At 50.6% G+C, this 20,270-nt stretch overlaps 1 protein-coding gene across 1 annotated transcript in view; it reads left to right on the top strand.

Annotated features, from left to right (window-relative positions):
• ASTN2 (astrotactin 2) overlaps window positions 1–19,868 on the top strand; it is a 361,347-nt gene extending 341,479 nt beyond the window's left edge. Inside the window, exons 21-23 of the mRNA XM_063174845.1 lie at window positions 10,657–10,757; window positions 11,937–12,120; window positions 18,943–19,868. Coding sequence (XP_063030915.1) covers window positions 10,657–10,757; window positions 11,937–12,120; window positions 18,943–19,180 — 523 coding nt within the window. The 3' untranslated portion in view covers window positions 19,181–19,868. The remainder of the gene's footprint in view (window positions 1–10,656; window positions 10,758–11,936; window positions 12,121–18,942) is intronic.
• Window positions 19,869–20,270: the final 402 nt, after the last annotated feature.

Genomic DNA, 20,270 nt, shown 5'->3' with positions numbered 1-20,270 from the left:
CAAAAGCACCAGCCTGCAGTGGCTTATTATCACCTCCTTCTGGTTGTTCACTCCACCAAAGGATATTACAACTCACATTCTGGCTAACATGGGACCTTTCCAGGCAGGGGGGAACACCTTTCCTCAAGCCCTGAGACAGACAGGGAATATTGGGAATTGCTGGGCCAGTTCTTACTGCATTGCCTTTAGAAGCACATCTGCAAATCTTCATCCTCACAGCCAGCAGGACGAAAGCAGGGACACGATGACTGCCAAGAAATATGGACCTCAAACACCCTCTCTCTGTCGGGGTCTCTAACTTGTCAGAGTGACCCCAAGAAATGTTAAAAATTCTCTTTTTCCCAGCCCGGTGCTCGAGGAACGAGTCAGGGCTCTTCATTTCTTGGTCTCAAGGTTGTTTATTGTTTCTTATCTATAAAATTCTTTGTCCTGCCCCACTGAGGTCCATCCAGCAGGACAGTTCCAGGCACTCTGCCTGCCCCCAGGGCAGTGTTATGTCTTTATACTAAAAACTACGTGTACAATATTTACAGTTACTTCCCAATACCTATCACCTGTGTTAGACAGTGAGCTTCTACTCTAAACCAATCCAAAAGTGCCAACATCACAGCAGAAGATGGAGGCCAAGAAGAAGAAGAAGGAGAAAGGCTGGACATACCCAGTTCCCTCCATCTTGCCCCCTGAACTCCCATTCCAGAAACCCCAAAATCTATTTTCTCACCCTGTGATAACTTCACTATTATTCTACTTAATTTGTCATGGCTTGCAGATCTTCATCTAAGGTTGGCAATGTGTTCCATGGGTCATAATCAAACCCACAGGTGTTTTGGGCTCTGTGCCAGGGTCTCTGAGCCCCCTGGCAGGGGTCTTGGCTGATGCTCAGGACAGCCAGAGGGATGTCCTGGCTCCTGACATCCATCCATCCTCTCTAAAGCTGGTAATTCCATGGTGATCCTGCTTCTTCTGCCATGGTTCTGCCTTCCCAGCTGGGACCCATCACTATGGGACACCCCGGAATTCTGCTGGGGCATCTCCAAGCTAATTAAATCCTGCTTGGAGAGTGCCTAGGAGCTAAAGCCCCAGTGCTGCAACATCAGCTGTGTCAATGTTATCTGTGTCAGGGTGGCTGCTTTGGGTGTGTTGTTCTGCTGTCATGCCAAGGAGCTGCTCTCTCATCCACATCCCATCTCCATCAGGAGCTCCAAGCTTCTCTCCAGAGATTGCTCTGCTCTTCCCTCTTCAGTGGGGCAAAGCTGCTCCTGGAAGGATGTGCTCAGAGAGGGAGAGAAGGAGGAGTCATTATCTGCTTCTTGCAGCAGCTGGCAAGGATCAGGGGGGACAAAGGAGGAGTTCATAAGGCAAGGAGGGACAGTGGCTCTGTTGGAACTCTCAGCTGCATGGTGATGAAGACACTGTGGGGATGCAGCAGCCAGGAGGGTGGCAGTGACCTTCCTGCACCTTCTGGATGAAGCCATGGCCTGTGTGGCATTTTCCCCTCATTTCCAGAGGAAAGTTTTCACCTAAGGCAGTCTTGGCAGCTCTGCTCACAGGGTGTCCGGCTGACAGAGGGGCTCCCCTGGAATCTTGGCTGTCCAACACAGGTACCATTCAGGAGCAGGGTTCTTGGGAACAGAAGGTGGCCTGTGCATCAAGGCCTTCTTTCACAGCCATGGCAGGAATGAGAATCACTACTCTGATGGGTTATTGACAGGGTTTTGAGGGAAATCTTGGGAAATTGAGATGCCGCGGTTGAGGCTGGGAAGGTGAATGCCCTGCTGGCATTTCTTTGTCAGGGAGACAATAGATCCAGGCAGTAGCAAGGAGTGGTCAGGGTTTTTAATTAATTAATTTCTTTCTTTCTTTCCCCTTCACCCTTTGTTTGGATCCTGTTTAACAAGGATCTGAAACAAAAGGAGGTTGATTAAGTGCTCAGAGGAGGGAGAGCTGAGCAAATCTGGATCACAGCTTGGCTCAGGTGCAGGGCAGATGCTGCCCAGGGGTTGAAGGGACCAGCACCCAAACCTGCCTGCTCCAGCTTTTGGCTCTCTGTGGCCTCACAGCTCAGAGTGTAAGCCCTGGAGACCTGGGACAGAACAGTGTGGGATGCTGTGACACCAAAGTGACACTGACCCACACTGCAGCCCCGTAATTCATCAGCAATTACTGGTCCTGCCCCCCTACCTGTGAGAAGTACTATGCTCTCCAGTCACTGTTTTTGAGCATGGCCATGGCATCTGCTCCAATTCAAGCAACCTTGCAGCGTGGATAACCCTGAGTGACTTTCCCAGGGTTGACACAAAGCAAAGATGGACCCCAGGCTTTGCAAGCCTGTCCCCAGCCCCACCTGCATTCACTGTCTCAGAAATCAAGAGTCCTCTGCCCTTTTCCCAAGGTCTCCCTGATCAAACAGCTTCTTGCTGTGCAGAGCAGCCTGTGCCTTCTTCCTGCCTCCTTCCTCCAGTATTTGATGGGCACTGTTTTATCCACTTCCAAAAGGCATCAGACACCTGAGGTGTGTCCTGGCAGGTCCATCTGACAACTGTGGTCTGGTTTTGTTGGGAGGCATCTGCTGAAGGATAACGATTAGTCTCGCAACATTTGCTGTCCTGGGAAGAAAAGGAGTGTGAATTGTGAGAACAGGTCACTGACAGCCCCATGCATTGGTGTAATGGCAAGGTTTTGATACTCCAGTGTGGCACCAGTTGCTGCTAACCTGTTCCTCCATCATGCTGATGGGAGCAGGTCAGCTGTCACAGATGGTTAAAAGCAGCTCAGTTATAAAAGGTGATTTTCTTGGTTGGTAGAACAGTGAGGAGAGCTTTCTAAAAGATGGGAATTTTTTTCAGGATTGCACTGTCCATCGATTCCTTACCATGGGAAAGCAGAGCTGGAAGCAAAGACAATAAACAGCAGAAGACACTTGTGGCAGTGCCAGCCCCAGGGAGATGGCACAAGAGTGACCACTGCTCTGTAAAGCTTTGACCAAATCCCAAGGCTCCAGCAGGGCCTTTGGCAGGGATGCAGTGTGGTCAGTCCCCTGCCAGGGCACCAGCCCTCCCCTGGCACCATGGACATGGCCATGGCATGAGTGAGCCCAAAGCCAGAGCCTAACAAATAGACCAAGAAATCCTCTCCTTCCCAAACCACCCCCTGCTAATTGTCTGCCCAGCATTTGCTGCAGAGACTGGGGGGTGTTGCTCTCATTTACCTCTCTTAATTTTCTCAAATCACAGACTTGTCAATAAGCTCAGCTGCATTCCTGTGGCTTGTGTGGACCGGCTGCTTTTTATTAGATTTGATTTCTTTTTAAATTCTAATGGTTTCTGAATTGGGAATGCTTGCACTAAATGCACACACCCCTTTCCATGTGCACACACCCCTTTCCATGCCTCCCCAGGCAGCTGCTGGCAGGCAAGCCCTGCTCCTGCTCCATGTTCCTCAATGGAAGTGGCTGGGAGGCTCTGCAGGGGATGCACAAGCCCACGGTGAGGAGGCAGGAGTGGGTGGGTGGCTCCTGGACCACGCACAGCCCATGGCATGTGGAACATGTGGTGAAACACCCAAAGCTCTGCTCCACCCCACAGCACCCCTGGGCTCCCACGCTGCTCAAGAAGAGTCTTTTAGGGAAACTGTGTGTGTAATTTGTGGATTCTTTTAGCTGTTAGATCTAGGAAATGTTGGGATAAAGGTCTAATGCTGCTCACCTGTGGGTATCAGGACAGAGAAACACACTCCCCACTCAATCCTCTTGAGAGCCCCTCACCTTTGTGCCTGGGAGTGAGGACACTCCCAGACTGCAAGAATGGCAGAGAACAGTTTGTTTGTGTCCTGTGAGCACAGTGCAGGGTCTGCTGGGTCTGTTCCCACCCGTTTGTGTTTGGGGGCACCATTCTGGCAGCTCCACTGGGTCTGTTCCCACCCAGGTGTGTTTGGGGGCACCATTCTGGCAGCTCCATTGGGTCTGTTCCCACCCATGTGTGTTTGGGGGAACCGTTCTGGCAGCTCCATTGGGTCTGTTCCCACCCATGTGTGTTTGGGGCACCATTCTGGCAGCTCCATTGGGTCTGTTCCCACTCAGGTGTGTTTGGGGCACCATTCTGGCAGCTCCATTGGGTCTGTTCCCACCCATGTGTGTTTGGGGGAACCGTTCTGGCAGCTCCATTGGGTCTGTTCCCACCCAGGTGTGTTTGGGGCACCATTCTGGCAGCTCCATTGGGTCTGTTCCCACCCAGGTGTGTTTGGGGCACCATTCTGGCAGCTCCATTGGGTCTGTTCCCACCCAGGTGTGTTTGGGGGCACCATTCTGGCAGCTCCATTGGGTCTGTTCCCACCCAGGTGTGTTTGGGGCACCATTCTGGCAGCTCCATTGGGTCTGTTCCCACCCATGCGTGTTTGGGGGCACCATTCTGGCAGCTCCATTGGGTCTGTTCCCACCCATGCGTGTTTGGGGGCACCATTCTGGCAGCTCCATTGGGTCTGTTCCCACCCAGGTGTGTTTGGGGGCACCATTCTGGCAGCTCCATTGGGTCTGTTCCCACCCATGCGTGTTTGGGGGCACCATTCTGGCAGCTCCATTGGGTCTGTTCCCACCCAGGTGTGTTTGGGGGCACCATTCTGTCATCTCCGTTCTGCACGTCCTGGCACAGCCTGAGCCCCCATCCCTCGCGCCCAGTCTCCGTGCTGAGATCACCGGGCAGCAGGGAAGCAGGCAATGCCAAGAGCTGCTCCACTGAGGGCTTTTAAAGGGAGGCCTCAGCATTGTTTTTCAGCTGGAACAGGAAGCGAGGAGGGCTGGCGAGGCAGGGTGTGATGTGTGTGTGTGTCAGCACGCTGGGGCTGGGTGCGTGCGAGCCCCGCCAGCCTGGGCTGTGCAGGAGGCACGGACAGGCTGTGGCCAGCCAGGGAGGGATGGCAGGACGTGCATGTAACACCTCAACCAGGGCAGGATTTGTGTTTTCAGGCTCGGCGTGACGGGTGCTGGTGGTAGCCACGCTGCCAGGGGAGGGAGAATCCATCACGCTGTGAGTGGGACCCCAGCCAGGGCTGCCCTTGCCAGAGCTGCTGGAGTGAACAGCAAGAGTCTCGTGGCTGCAGAACGCGGCACCAAGCCCAGGCAGATCAGCCAAGCTCAAGCCAAGCCCCACTGGCTGGAGCATCATGTGGTTGCACCACTCTGGAAAGCTTGAGGCTGTGTTTTTGTGTGACACTGGGCTCTAGAGCAGCACCTCTGCCCTGCCCTTCATTCACATGGGGTCTGTCCTTCCTCTGCCCTGCCCTTCATTCACATGGGCTCCTTATTGCTCTCCACACTTTCCTGAAGGGAGTGTGTAGACAGTTGGGGTTGGTTTCTTCCACTGGGCAGCACTGACACAACCAGAGGACGCAGTCTCCAGCTTGTCAGGGAAGGTGTATGTTGGATATTAGGAGAAATTTTTCACCCAAAAAATAATAAAATACTGGAATGCACTTCCCAGAGTGGTGGTAGAATCACCATCTTTGGATGTGTTTAAAAAAAGACTGGATATTGGTGCTATAGTCTAGTTGAGGTGTTAGGGCATAGGATTGGCTCGATGATCTCAGAGGTCTCTTCCAACCTCATTATTCTGTGGTTCTGTGTGATTCTCTCAGAGCCTGGATTGGCCACACAGCCATTGCATGTCCCAGTAGACACATGCTTAATTAGCGAGGGGGTTGGCATCTGTGGGAGTGCTAATTGAGCTCCTTATCAGAGCCTTACTCTGCACTCCATGTGCTACAGCATCTCACAGAGCAGCTGCACCAGCCCAAAGGCCTCAGGAAGAGCAGACAAGGCAGACCAGAAATGCCTGTGGTATCTCTGTAGGGTATAAAGAACTCAGCAGCCCAGCTAAGGAAGGTCAGGCTCAGAAGTCCTTATCTCGCTTCCCGCAAATGAGGATCATGAGTAAAGCACTCAAACGTCATGAGCATCATAAAGAGGCAGTTAAGAAAACATGCTGTCTATAAATAAGTAACATGTTTTGAGCTTTCATTCTCTGCCTTAAGAGTTTTGTGCCTGTATAAATTTGTGGTTTTGGTTATTTTCTCTGCATTGAGAAAATATCCAAATAGAAAGGATAGAAGCATTCTTTTCTGGTATTTAAATCTCTTGAAATGCAATAGACAATCTCAACAGCCACTGGGTTCCAGGAACCAAAGCATTAACATCCCCCTCCTGCTTTCTCGTCCTCCCCAGGAGGCATCTTGAGCCTGGTGATAAAACCCAGCCTTCAGCCAACACTGGGTGGGGAATCTATGAGGAAGGTATTGACATTTCCTGAGGCAAATGTTGATTGGTTTCCATCTCTCCCCGAAAGTTCCTTCAGGTCCCAATAGATTTGAATTTAGAAGTAAACATTTAACCAGCATCACCTTATAGGACTTCATATACTGTGATTTGCTGCATTTCCAGGCATGGAGGGCTGATCCCTGCCAAGAGCATGTGCGTTTGGACCTCTTTGAAACCTCTTCAGTTAAAATTCATTCTAGTATTTCTAAAAATACAAGTTTTCGTGTAGGATCTTACTGAAGGCACAGGTGAAGAAGAGAATCAGTTGTGAGACAGTAGCAGGGAGCCTGGAACTCCTTTGGAAAGCACAGGGAGAAGATGAGGAAATGTGGTGAGGAAAGTTTATCACTAAACAAAACATCTCCAGGGTATGAAGGAGCTTCTGCCAGATTGCAGCTACCATATGGCATTCCAGGTTGTCTGACTTGGTTTCATGCAATGACTGTAGGTCTGAGACCTTTTAGTTCCTGGCTTTGACTTCACCCCAGAGGTCTCAGAACCACTCTTTGGCCTCATTTATTTACAAATTACCAGGGCTGGCCTATTCAAGTGCAGCTGTATCCTCATCTGTGGGGAGGATGCCTGGCTTGGTCTTGGCCCATAACTCTGTAATAAATTTGAGTGGGGCAGGAGGATCTCCATGGAGTGCTGCAAAATCCCACCTTGCCCTTGGCTTGGCTCCCTCCCTCAGTGTGAATATTTTGCCCATGGTTTGTCATGTAGATGCAGAATCATGGAATGGTTTGGGTTAGAAGGGACCTTGAAGCTCATCTCATTCCCACCCTCTACCATGGGCAGGGACACCTTCCACCATCCCAAGTTGCTCCAAGCCTTTTCTGAGATGGTCTTGAACACCTCCAGGCTTGTGGAGCCCACACCTGCTTTGGTAACCTCACCACCCTCATTGCAATGAATTTCTTCCTAATACCTTATCCAAACCCACCCTCCTTTATCTTAAAGCCACATCCCCATGCCCTGGTGGTCTCTCTGCCACTGGCCACTCCACTGGTGTCTCATTGGGTCCTTGCCTGCATCAGCTGAAGGTTTCCATCAAGATGTGAATGCTGGGTTTGCACAGAGACACAGAGACAGACACAGGTCTTTGCAGTCCCTTCTCTTAATTGTCCATTTCCGGGAATAAAAGAACAAAACTAAACCCCAGCACTCTGCACAGTGCCATTAACTGGCCATAAAAGTGTTTTGCTGCAGAGGCTGGGTGGTCAAGTGGTTTGAGAGCAAGATTGGAAACCATCATCTCCCAAGTTTTCAAACTGTTCCTGTCACTGAGCCTCTCCGGGGCACGATGCTTCACCCCATATGTCTCTGTTTACTGTCGATAAAACAGAGCTATTAATACTGCTGTGCTTCAGGGTGATCTTTTGGACTGTAATTAATGTTAAAACCTTCTGAGGTCACAGGCTGGAAGGAGCTGGAGAGGTGCAGGGGCTGTGTGCTGCTGGCTGCCAGCCTCCAGCCCAGCTGGGGTGATTCCAAAACATGTCATTCACAAGGAATGGCGATGAAAGAGTTTCGTCTAAGGTTCTTGAAAGAGGACTGGCTCCAGGTGAGGTAAAGCAGTTGGGTTTGTTCACAAAAAAGAATTTTTGACGAGATCAAAATCACTTTGATTCTGATGGTTTTCCATTTACATTGTTGTTTTTTTTGCCTTACATCATCATCAAAAAAAAAAAGAAAGATGAAATGAGGGTTTGTTTTTTGACATCTATTTTTTAACCCAGGCTTGACCAGGAGAGATGCTCTTGGCAGCTGAGTGACTTTGCTCCTGTGTGAGCTGGGCAGAGGGGAGGAGTGCAGTCAAAAGGCTCACACAGGTCCTCAGCATCACCCAAAGGGGTGGATGTGCTTCAACATCCAACCAATCCTCCTGACCCCAGTGGTGATGGAATAGGTGAAATGGACACTGATTGCTGAATATTACAATTATGTTTTGATAAAAGTCTTCTGTTTTCCAAGGAAAGCGCTCTGCCACTGATTGCCTCAGAGCTAATGGAGCCAGCCTGAGCTGCTGCAGGCAGAGCAGAGGTTACACATTAGCTCTGCTCACCCTTTTCCCAAAGCAAATGTTGCAGACATTTTTATGAAAAATCCTTTCCTTAGGATTTTTCCTCCTGAGAAGCTGAGAGGCCTCAGGAACAACATGTAAACATTGATTATCTGCTGCTGTGGAATGCAACAGGTGCATCTGGGATTGGCCCATGTTAGAGGATGAGAGGGTAAGAGAGTAAAAGCATATGAGAGTAAAAGGGGTAAGAGAGTAAAAGGAGAGTAAAAGTAGCTAAGAGCTAAAAGAACGAGGTTCCCATTACAATACAATAAATCTTCTTCTGTGTTGAATATTCTGATTCTCGTTAACCAATCTAGTACAAGATACAAATCCTATAGCATTTACATACAGCCTATAAGAATCACTACATTACCACACTGTGTTACATTTTAAACCCTACAAACTCCTCTTTGGGCCCCTTCTGCCAAGCTGTAGGGTCTGCTCTGACCCTTGGGCCTGTCTGCAAGCAGAGGGTGTTGTTCCATCAAAAGGGGATCACCTTCAGCTGGCCACACCATTGTTTTCCAGTTGTTCAGTAACTGAGGTATCTCAAAGCTTGCTTTCAGTTCAATCTTGCCTATAGTTTCTATATTCTCAAAATGTTTTGCCAGGCAATCACATTTATAAGGCTTTCCTGTTTCACCTTCCCCAACACCCCTGCCCAACCCTGGGTACCCCTGTTGGTGTTGCTGAGACACAAACCTTCCCTGCCACCATCAGGAGACTCCTCACTCCCCTTGAAGGGAGGGAAAGGGCTGGTGGCACCTTCAGGATGGGGTGCAAAGCCCTGCACTCAGACTCCTGCATGGAATTGTGTGCTGCCCTGTTGCTCTGTGTGTCCCTCAGTGAGAGCAGCCTGTGTGTGGTGCTTGTGAAGTGGCACAGTGTGGATGGATGTCCTTCTTGAGAAACTCGCACTCTGAGCAATGCTCCTGGTAAATTAAGGAAAATGCTGTCATGCCAAAAGGATTAAACAGCGTCTCCTTGGGTGAGCTTAGCGTGTGCATCCCCTGTGTGCCCAGCTTTGTGAGAATGGGAGCTGTCCCTGCACACAAGTGAGGTCCTTGGCAGTCTGCTGGCATCCTTTCAGACGGCAAGCACTGTCAGGGAGCTAATGCTAATTGCTTGGAGGGAATCTGTCCTGTGCTGGGAATTGCTACCGTGCAGATGTCAGTTCTTATCAGCCACATGTGGGATGTGCAGGGCCTGCAGGGAGGAGAGAGGGGGCTGGCAGTGCTCGTGTGTGGGGTGGGAATGAGGGAGGCATTGCTCCTGTCACCCCCAAGGATGCTAAGGACTTAGTACCATTACTTAAATAAACAGATGTCAGGGTCTCAATCCCATTTAAGCTTCAGCTGCTTTTATAATACTCCTTACGCTTACTTGCAAGAGCTGGTCAGTTTTACCTTAGGCTAAGGAGGGGTGGCATGTTATTTCTCAGGCTGAGAACCCCACCACCAGGCATCTCAGACCTCTGAGGGGTTCAAACCAGCCCCTGCACTTTGTCAAAGCCAGCGTGAGTTGGCATGCCCAACTCAGAGTGAATAAACATGAACTGATGCCCTTTGGGAGGGTGGACAGAGGATTGTCACCCCTGCTGCGAAGAAGCATTCTCATCCTGGAGCTTTGATGCCCTGAGCAGGACTCTGGGCTCAGCATCCCAGGACATTCCATGCAGCCACAGCCTGTTTATTCAATGCTCCATCAGGCACAAAAGCCATATTTTACTGTCAGATGCTCTCCATTAGCTTCAAGTGTGAAATTATCATTCCCACCCTTTAGCCAGCCCCACCCTTGTGAGGAAACGAGGCAGCAAAAAACTCAAGGGCCGTTCACAGGATGAGTACGAGCTGTCACTTGTCAGCACAGAGCCCACTTACAGCAAGAATTACTGCCCTGCTCCCTGAAGGGCCAGAGAGGAGCCCGGATCACAAACAGCACCGTGTTGTAATGTAATGTTCACATCAGGGCATGGCAGAGCAGCCCTGAGGTGTTTGCATCCTTCTGCAGTCAGGAGGGCTCAGGGTGAAGCCCCACAGGGGTCTCTGGGATGAGGGGAGAGGAAATGGAGCCCCACAGATTCCAGAAAGGGATGAAGTGACCTGTCCCAGGGTTCTCCTCTGTTCCAAGAGATCATCTCACATCTCCTCGAGATGCCAAAACTGACTGATAGTGCCTGGACCACAATTTTCCTTTCTCTTCTGAAGGCTGGTTCCCTTAACAACCTGGTGGTGTGGGACTGAGGGATCAAGACATTGTTTTCCTTTTGTGTCCTGCCTTCCAGATTTACCCTGTATGCAGTGGATACACGAGGGAGACACTCAGAGCTGAGCACGGTCACCCTGAGGACAGCCTGCCCGCTGGTGGATGACAGCAAGGCTGAAGGTCAGTGTCCAGGTGCCTTGTGTTCCACACCAGGAGACATTTCATGCTGGTTGTGATTTTCCTCTCTTCACTGTGCCCCCAAAAACCTTCCCAGGCCCTTCTCTCCCAGTGGGAAGGCTCCTTTAAATTCACCCATGGGCACAGGGACGTTCTTCTGGGGATGGATGACAAATTGTAGGAGTGTCCAGGGGCAAAGTCTCCTTGGCTGGGCAGTGGTGACTCCCTGGCATCCTTGCCATGCCTGGCTGTGGGAGCTGGTGCTGTGTGTCTGACACAGGCCCCTGCAAGAAGAGCAATCCCACAAACCTGAGAGAAGCAGCCCTGGCTGGGCCATGCAGGGCACCCTTGAGTGTTTGAAGGGATGCTGGGGGCAGCTGCATCAGTTTGGAAACAGAAGTGTTCATAAAAGCCCAGCTACTTTTGCATATTTGCATTGTTCAGTTTTGAAACTGATCCCACTTGTCCTTACACCCAAACCAGAGCACCTGGCTGCTTTCAGGTTTGAAAGGATTCCTCTAAGTTTTAAAGGACTCCTCTAAGTGACCATCATGTTACCTGTTCTCTTTCTTGCTTGCTTTCCATTGGGAATATCACACAGAAAAATATTTTGATTAGTGCAATGTTCAATAAGAAAAGCATTCCCATGGAAAAACAGCAAACAGGAGACTAAGGAGAAAGGAGGAGATGCAGTTTTGTGCATTTCTCATCTCCAAAAAGACATTTTTTTTCTGTCTAGCTGAGAGTTAACTCTCTTGTTTAACACACCTGAGCTGCTCCAACCAATGCCCACAATGATGAGGGGCTGCATTTCTGGCTGCAGGGCCTTCCTGGGATCAAGTGTTGATGTCTTCCTACTCTTTAGCACCATATCTGCCAAGGCCTTTTGGTTTGGTGAAGCTGGGAAGAGCCTGACTGCCCTTCCTGGGAGGATAAGGCTGTCTGCCTGTCCTGGTGGCTTTTGCCTCTCCTTTTGCTCCTTCATGGAGTGTTGCTGGAGTGTTTGTGGGAGCTTTGCTCATGCAGGATCAGCCTGAGGAGTCGCTCTGCAGTCACTGACCCTCACTGCAGGCAGTCCCAAGGCATTGGCAGCCATTCCAGCCCCGCCAAGGGCTCTGCTCCTCCTCATCCCACGTTAGCACCTTCAGCTGGTCATTAATGCCATGCCCTGATCCTTTCCAGAGATAGCTGACAAAATCTACAACCTCTACAACGGCTACACGAGCGGGAAGGAGCAGCAGACAGCCTACAACACCCTGATGGAGGTCTCTGCTTCCATGCTCTTCCGAGTCCAGCACCACTACAACTCCCACTACGAGAAGTTTGGGGACTTCGTCTGGCGCAGCGAGGATGAGCTGGGGCCCAGGTACCTGTCCCTTCCCTGTGTCCTGCCCTGCCCCATGCCCAGAGCACTCCTCTGCTTGGCCACTGGGGATGTGACCTCCTTGTAGCTAAGAGGAGACCCCTTTTGGTGTTCACCAAGCTGTCCTGCATCCCCTTGGAGCGCCAGGTCCTGCTCAGTCCATGGATGAATGCTGGTGGGACACCTGGCAGCTGGGTGCTCTTTGTATCACCCAGCCTGAACTGGGTGAGCTGGGGGCTTGGAAACACTGAGGAGTGGGGGGAAAAGTGTCTAATTGTAGGAGCATCAGGGGGTGGGATGGTGGGGATGGATGGAGATGAGAGATCTCTGGAGCCAGGTCTGGAGCTTGCGGTTCATTGCAAAGGGCCTGGGTGCAGGGCCCTGCTGGGAGCTGCCAAACACAGCTCAGAGCAGGAATGAGAGAAGAGAGGGGGAGAGAGGATGAGAGGGTAAAAGAGCAAAAGCATAAGAGAGTAAAAAGGGTAAGAGAGCAAAGTTCCCGTTACAATAAATCTTCTTCTGTGTTGAATATTCTGATTCTCACTAACCAATCCAGTACAAGATACAAATCCTATAGCATTTACATACAGCCTATAAGAATCACTACATTACCACACTGTGTTACATTTTAAACCCTAAAAACTTCTCTTTGGGCCCCTTCTGCCAAGCTGTAGGGTCTGCTCTGACCCTTGGGCCTGTCTGCAAGCAGAGGGTGTTGTTCCATCAAAAGGGGATCACCTTCAGCTGGCCACACCATTGTTTTCCAGTTGTTCAGTAACTGAGGGATCTCAAAGCTTGCTTTCATTTCAATCTCACTTATAGTTTCCATATTCCCAAAATCTTTTGCCAGGCAATCATATTTATAAGGCTTTCCTGTTTCATCTTCCCCAACGTGTAATACAGGCCTGCAAAAGTTTTTCCTTCTCCCTTTGTTCCTATCTGCTTGTTGGATGTGGCTGAGGGTCTCTCCATAGTACCAGGATGACACCTCACAACTTTACACCTCTTCTGGACATAGATCCAAGCTGTCCTGGGGCTTTTCCTCCTCCACAGATGACCTTGGTCATAGTTTCTTTGGTAGTTCAGTGGCCTCTGGCAAAGAGCCACTCTCATCTTCCCCCTGCCTTCCCTCTGATGACACTGCAGGCTTGTTTGTCCTTTGCAATTGTTCCTTTTTTCCTGAATCCCTGGGAGCCATCAGCTTCTTCTTACACGTCTTTATTTCTCCCGTTACTTGAGATCCAAGCCCCTGAAGGATGCTGCCTAACCTGATACCTGCTCCAAGCTGTGGGACAGCAGGGTGACATTTAAGCTGCCAGTTCCAGGACCCGGCTACATCTGGAGCCCATGGTCAATCTGGCTGCTGTTTGCTGTCCCCACTGAGCCAGGGGAGTTCCTCCCAGCACTCCTCTGCCCTGAGAAATACGTGATTTGCAGCCAAGGGGATGGATCTATAAAAGCCAAGGCAGCTAGTGACAAGAGAGAAGCTCTGCCATCCAGCCTGGCTTCTCAGGGAGCTTGGACAGAAGCAGAGTCACTGACGCAGCAGGAGGCGATGAGGAATTTTTAGGTTTTTTTTTAATTTTTTTTGCCAAGGGAGGCCATCTCATAACAGGATTTTAATTGACAGGCTGCTCTCCTTCCCAGGGGGACAGGCATTTTTGTACCTTGAAATGTTTATCAGATGAGCCCGGGCTTCACAGTGGATGTTCACTCATAAAGCAGAGCGACAAGAGGGGAGCCAGCTGCCTCTGTGTAATAAATACATCACACCGAGGCCCTCGTGAGCCCAGTTTCCATGAAAGCCACAGGTTACTGCAAACAGCTGCTGGCAAGAAGGCACACTGACAGCCAGATGTCCCAACCAGACCGTTTACATTAAGGAGACATTAAAAACTTAGCTCATAGGTGGCCCTAAACCAGGATTTTCCGTGGTCAGCAGCATCTCAACACCTGGCTTGCCTCATCCTGCTCATCTCCTCTAGCAACCACAGCCCCTTTCCTGCTCCCCACATTCCTCTCACAGACACTGAGTGAATCTCACACAGTTAATCTGTTCCAACAAGACAGAAGAATCTGTCTAAATCAGTGAATTTTAATGCTACTGTGCATCTAGACCTCTGGATCCCTGCAGCCAGCCTGCTTCCTATCACAGCCACAGGGAGATTCCACCATTATTTTCTCTTGCTGTGTTTTCAGGATGATTCTTATGACCACTGCAAGCTGGGTACAGCTTTTAAGAGGAGGCAGAACAAATAATTAAATTAAAATCTTCTTTCCATGCCCCTATTTGTGGCTACCAGCAGCACTGGGGTCAGTGCATGGCACCAGCCCAGGGCTCACAACCTGTCCCCTGCCCCAGCCAGTCACCCAGGCAGGCAGCTGGGCTGGCCAAGGGACATGAAATGCATGTCCAGAGCAGCTGCCTTCTGGTACAAGGGGGAATGCAATGTTCTGATGGGAGGCTGTGATAAGAAGAGGCCATCGAGTCCTGGACTCACTGTCCTCACACACAAGGGTCTGAAAGACCCAGGTCAGTTCTCAGCAGAGTGGAAAATCTGAATTTATGACAAAACCACCTCATAGAGGAACAGAGCAGCCAGGCAGCCACCCCTCCCTGCAGTCTCAGGAATCTCATTCTTCCTTCCAGCCCAGGTATCATTCCTTAGTGGCTCCTTCATGCTGCTTTCAGTACCTCCCTCCAAGGTGAGGCAGGGCAGGGCTTGGCTGGCTCTGGATATAGTTTCATCCCCTATCAGCCCTCAAGGTGAGTGCTGGCTGTCCCCTGTGCAGCTGGAGGGCACAAACACCCCATCAGGGACACCCCTGGCACGGGGCAGAACAGGGAGCTCCTGCTCTCTGGCAAATCCTTGCAGAGCTGGGGCTGTCCAGGGCCTCAGGGCCCCGTCTCTGTTGCTGCAGGAGCCCTTGGGAAGTGCCCTGGCAGCAGACACCCATCCCCTCCCATTTCCTCTCCCCCTCCATGCCACGAGGCACCGCAGAGGGAAGTGCCTGCTTAGAGCTGTCGCTATTTTTAAATCCCCCTCTTCATCATTTGTGACTGTGCTGCGACCTCCTAAATCCACACCACCTAAAGTGCAGTCCAGAACCAATCCCTGGCTCCTGTGGTGGCAGAGAGGGCACTGCTGGCCCACACCAACACGGGGACATCCCCATCTGGGCTGTGGGGTCACTTCATCCCTTGGGGTCCAGCCACATGCAGCCAGGAGAGTGATTCCCCTCTCGCTGTCCCCTCCCAATCCCTGCCCTTTAATAAGGCAAAAAATTGCAATTTCTGGCAGGGATGAGGTTGGTCAGCATTTAGGAAGATTTCATTTCCAGTATTTGAAAAGGTGGTCGTTCTGACCCGACAGCCCTCCGTAGGGAGCGCTTGGGTAATACCCAGGCCTTGATTTATGGTGTTAAATTGGCAGCCCAAGAGCTGCTCCTGTAATTTATTACCCAGTCTTCACCAGAAAGCCTCTCTCTCTTTCTCACCCCTCCCCTCACCCACTCTGTCTCTCTTCCTCCTTGTTTTTTTTTAAGAGGGAACAGCTGACAGCCAAAAGCTAAATCTAACATTTACACATGACTTCATTACCCTGCTAAAATAAATGACTCAAAGCGCTGAAACCCATCAAAACTGCAGCTTTGGCACTGGGCATCAAAAGTGAAGGGCCTGATTCCCTCTGCCCCATCACCCTGTCTCCTCTGTGACCACAGTTCAGTGTTTTCAGTGTCTCACAGAGCCAGCCCTTCATGTGCCTCATCCCATCCTTAAAAATGGGTTTTTCCTGGGATTGACTGCACAGAGTGAGCTGTGGATGCAGCAGGTGTGTGGAGACAGCTCCAGGAGAATCCCAGCCTCTGGCACAGCAGGCATCAGCAGGTTGGGGTGGTTTGACCCCTGGATTTCTTGCCATCCTTGAAGGGCTTCCCATATGTAGGAATATTTGCCTGGATAAGAGGCCTGAGTATATACAAGGAAGCAAGGACAGCATGGTGAGTTCTAGCAATATCCAGGAGATCATTAAAGTGTAGTGGGGCGAGTAAGGAAATAGGAAAGTAGAGAAGGCCAAGGGAAATGGAGGCAAAGGCAGGTTGTGTGGGAGAAAAGTGAGAAATGGGTGAGGAGATCTGTGGAGGGTTGGATAGGGGAAGTGGTGAGAAGGGAATAGAGGAAGGGAAGAGTGGAATAGAGGAAGGGAAGAGTGGAATAGAGGAAGGTCTAGCAGAGAGCCACTGGCCAGCTGAGATATCCACTCCTTGTGTTGATGTTGGTTACCCACCATGAGGGTTTTCCTCAAGAGCTGGTCGTGGCCACTCCTCATTGCTCCCCTCTTGCTGTGCCTGGGAGAGGCCTTGTGGTGAGCTGGAATAGTAACCAGTTTGGGGGGAATACCCAATGATTGCTTGTTTGACCTTTGAATAAGCAATTTCCCTGTGTTGGCACAGCATTCAGGTCCATGGACACCAGCCCAAGAACAAGCTAAAGGGCTGGGGAAGGGCCAGCACCCCAATTTGGTAGTAGAGCAGCTTTGGGATAAATCAGGGTGATTATGGAGTTGTGGTCTTAGAGAGATGAGATTTCTCCTCTGCGAGGGTGCTCTGGCTGAGTGATCTTCTGGGCACGGCCAGCTGACATAAAAGTCCATCCCAGAGGTGATGTGGGTCCTGTGCTTGTTCAGCCTGCCCTGAAAGGGAGAAGCAGTTCAGATGTTGAGAAAATTTCCCAGCATGAGGATGGGGAGCACTGGAAGGATCGTGACTCCTGACTCTAGGAACGGGTCAGAAGAAATTCATCCAGGCAGGTTGATCCCAGCAGGAAGTGGCACAGGTGATGGCAGTGACTGATTTGCTGAAGTTTGGCAGCTGTAGGGACAATCACTACAGGGTTTGCTTTGCTGCTGAGCTGAGCTTGAATCAATCAGCCTTCACCAAAAGCACCTAATGCCATCACGGAATTTGTGGCTCCAAGGGGCACACATCCAGCAGCACAGGACCTGTTCCTGGCAGAGTGTCAGCTCTTGGTGTGTGGTGGGAGCACCAGATGCTGTAGGTCAGGTGGCTGCTGTGGAGAGAGTAACATGAGTAGAGGTGTTGTGTCAGAGCTCAGCCCATGACATCATTATTTTAGATGTGTGTAGCTAACAAGGCTCAAATTGCCCTCAAATTTTTATTATTATAAAAGTTTTATTTTTATTATTATAAAAATTTTATTTTTTATTATTATAAAATTAATTTTATTATTATAAAAATTATTTTTATTATTATTTTTATTTTCTGCCTTGTGTCTTCGTGGATAAAATCCATAAATGGATACCAGGGAATGTTGTCCAGGCAGGCCCAACTTCCTTTGTTCTTCCTTTGCCCTCAAAGCTGACCCAGAGCACATCACCCTGGGGAGGAGTGGGACAGTTTTCTGTGTGCAGCCCTGGAGGAGCAGTGGTTTCCTGCAGCCTTTGATCCAGTGTTCCCACTCTGGATGGAGAGTCTGATCTGGCTGGGGGTGCCAGGATGCCCTCTTGCCTCCTGCCACCGTCTCTGCCCTCTGTGGTGGCATTGAGGTGACCCTGACCAGCCCTTCCCTGGTGTCCCATCCCCAGACATCAGGCTCCCAATGCTCCCCCTGGGCTGGGAGCAGCTCATAGCCTGAGCTGCAACACCACTCAGCTTTCATAATCAAATAATCCCCATGTCTATGCCTTGCTGACTGACAGTGCTGCCCCTGACATATCATTATCGGGAATTCACATTCCTGCAGGAACTGTGAAATCCCCAACTCCTGAATCCAGAGATTTCCTGTGGCACCAGAGGGAGAGGAAATAATCTGTGATCTCGAAACTTTCAGACCACTGAAGTAAACCCTCTTCCCTCCCTTTGTTTGATTTAGCACTTTGCAGACTCCCACAAGGGGATTCTTGGTTTCTTACGGGATTATTTTGTTTTGTCTTAATGTGTTGTGCTTTTTTTCCCTCACTCTTCCAGTGTCAGTCCTTTTGGGCTGTTTACCTCCTGCAGACTTGGGAAATCAGGAAAGAGAGGGCTGTGCTGGTCAGTCAGGGGCATGTCACAGACATCTTTTATGAAAAATCCTTTCCTCCTTTATGAAAAATCCAGGATTTTTCCTCCTGAGAAGCTGGGAGGCCTCAGGAACAAAATGTAAACAATGGTTATCTGCTGCTGTGGAATGCAACAGGTGCATCTGTGATTGGTCTCATGTGGTTGTTTCTAATTAATGGCCAATCACAGTCAGCTGGCTCGGACTCTGTTCTAGCCACAAGCCTTTGTTATCATTCCTTCTTTTTCTATTCTTAGCCAGCCTTCTGAGGAAATCCTTTCTTCTCTTCTTTTAGTGTAGTTTTAATATAATATATACCATAAAATAATAAATCAGCCTTCTGAAACATGGGGTCAGATCCTCACCTCTTCCCTCATTCTGGGACCCCTGTGAAAACTGTCACAGGGGCAGGAAGGTGCTGGGGGTCTCACTAGGGTGCCAGGTGGGGCCAGCACACGTGCTGGAGCTGGCCAGGATCATATGGTTGTGGTGACAATCTATCTGGGCAAAGTGTCCCCAGGGCACACCAGCTGCTCCAGTGGGTCAAACCTGAGTTCTTGATGCTGTGAAATGGTAGATATACCCAGACCTTTGGGAAAAACAGAGCTTCTCTCCACTTGGATCAGGACAGACAACATCTTAGGCAATGGGTCTTGTCCCTTCTTGCCACAAGACAGAGCCAGTGGCAGAATGCAGAAATCCTGACTCCCGTTCTCCCGTGTTCCTTGCCTGCCCTGCCCTGTTCCCATCTCTGTCCCCTGCAGGAAGGCTCACCTGATCCTGAGGAGGCTGGAGAAGGTGAGCAGCCACTGCTCGACGCTGCTGCGCAGCGCCTACATCCAGAGCCGCACCGAGACCATGCCCTACCTGTTCTGCCGCAGCGAGGAGGTGCGGCCGCCCGGCGTGGTCTGGTACAGCATCCTGAGGGACACCAAAGTCACCTGCGAGGAGAAGATGGTCTCCATGCTGCGCAACACCTACGGGGAGTCCAAGGGGCGGTGAGGGAATGAGCGGGGCCTGGAGCTGTGGGAGGCAAAGGGACTCCGAGGAGTCGAGGACTTGTGATGTGCTGAGTGGCTGGTGGGGTTTGGGGTCGGGTGATGAAGGGGACAGCGAGGCCAAACAGGACTTTTTCTCACACAGACAGCAGAGAAACAAGAAATGAGCAAGTTGGACTTTAATTTCTTTTCCTTGTTTTTTTTTTTTTTTTTTTTTTTTAATTTTTCAAGAGCGAAAAGAAAAAAGAAAAAAAAAAAAAAAAAAAAAAGAAATCACCTAATTTGACTCAGCATAAAAAAAGCCTCTCCTTTTTAATCTTTTCTTACTGAATTTCCTGGACTACACGCTCCAAAACCCTGGGAGGAGGAGATACCCACTCGAGGCCAGGGCCAGGCAGAGGGGAGCTGATGGGTGCAGGGTGATCCCCTCCCTGCCCTGCCTGCCCTGCCTGCCCTGCCAGCGGGCAGCAGCCGTGGGGCCCCGGTGCCGTGGTGGCCGAGGACGCCCGAGGAGGTGGCGCGGGTGACACCAGCGAGGGTCCCGGGGCAGGGAGCCAGGCGGGCGCCCGGGACGCTGCAGGCAAGCTGGGCTTTTGTAGCACTCCGGGTGGACAGGGTGGCTCCGTGTGCAGCCTTCGTTGGAAAGGCTCCCGGCAGCTTGTTCTGTGCATTAAAGATTCATATCGAGTCCATCTTCGCTGCCTCACTGGTGTTTCTTCTCCTGATGTGGTGTCGCCTCTGCTTGGGCATCCATGGGGGATTCAGTTCTGGTGTGGCGCTCCTGGGATGTGGCTGAGGTGAGGGAGCTCAAGATGGATGCACAAAAAGGAGGGAAAGAGGGAAACGTGCAGCTTTTCTTACAGGGTCCTCCCCTCCTCAACACCCAGCGTAGTCACTGGTCCCAGTGGGATCTGGAAGTGTGTGGGAAAGCCCAAGAAGAAAGCCAGGGGCTAAAAAGACATGGAGAATCTGGTTTGTTTTACTGTCAGATGTGGGTTAGGCTGGCCTGGCCTCCCTGTGGGTAATGGATTTCTCAGCCTGGTAGCCAAACCAAAAAGTGCAGGAGGGTGAGAGGGGAAAAAATACAAAAATCA

The sequence above is a fragment of the Melospiza melodia genome, chromosome 22 (genome assembly GCF_035770615.1).
Source record: "Melospiza melodia melodia isolate bMelMel2 chromosome 22, bMelMel2.pri, whole genome shotgun sequence".
In the NCBI taxonomy this organism is placed as follows: domain Eukaryota; kingdom Metazoa; phylum Chordata; class Aves; order Passeriformes; family Passerellidae; genus Melospiza; species Melospiza melodia.
Note: the sequence above shows the minus strand (reverse complement) of the source record. Positions and strands in the feature narration are given on the sequence as shown.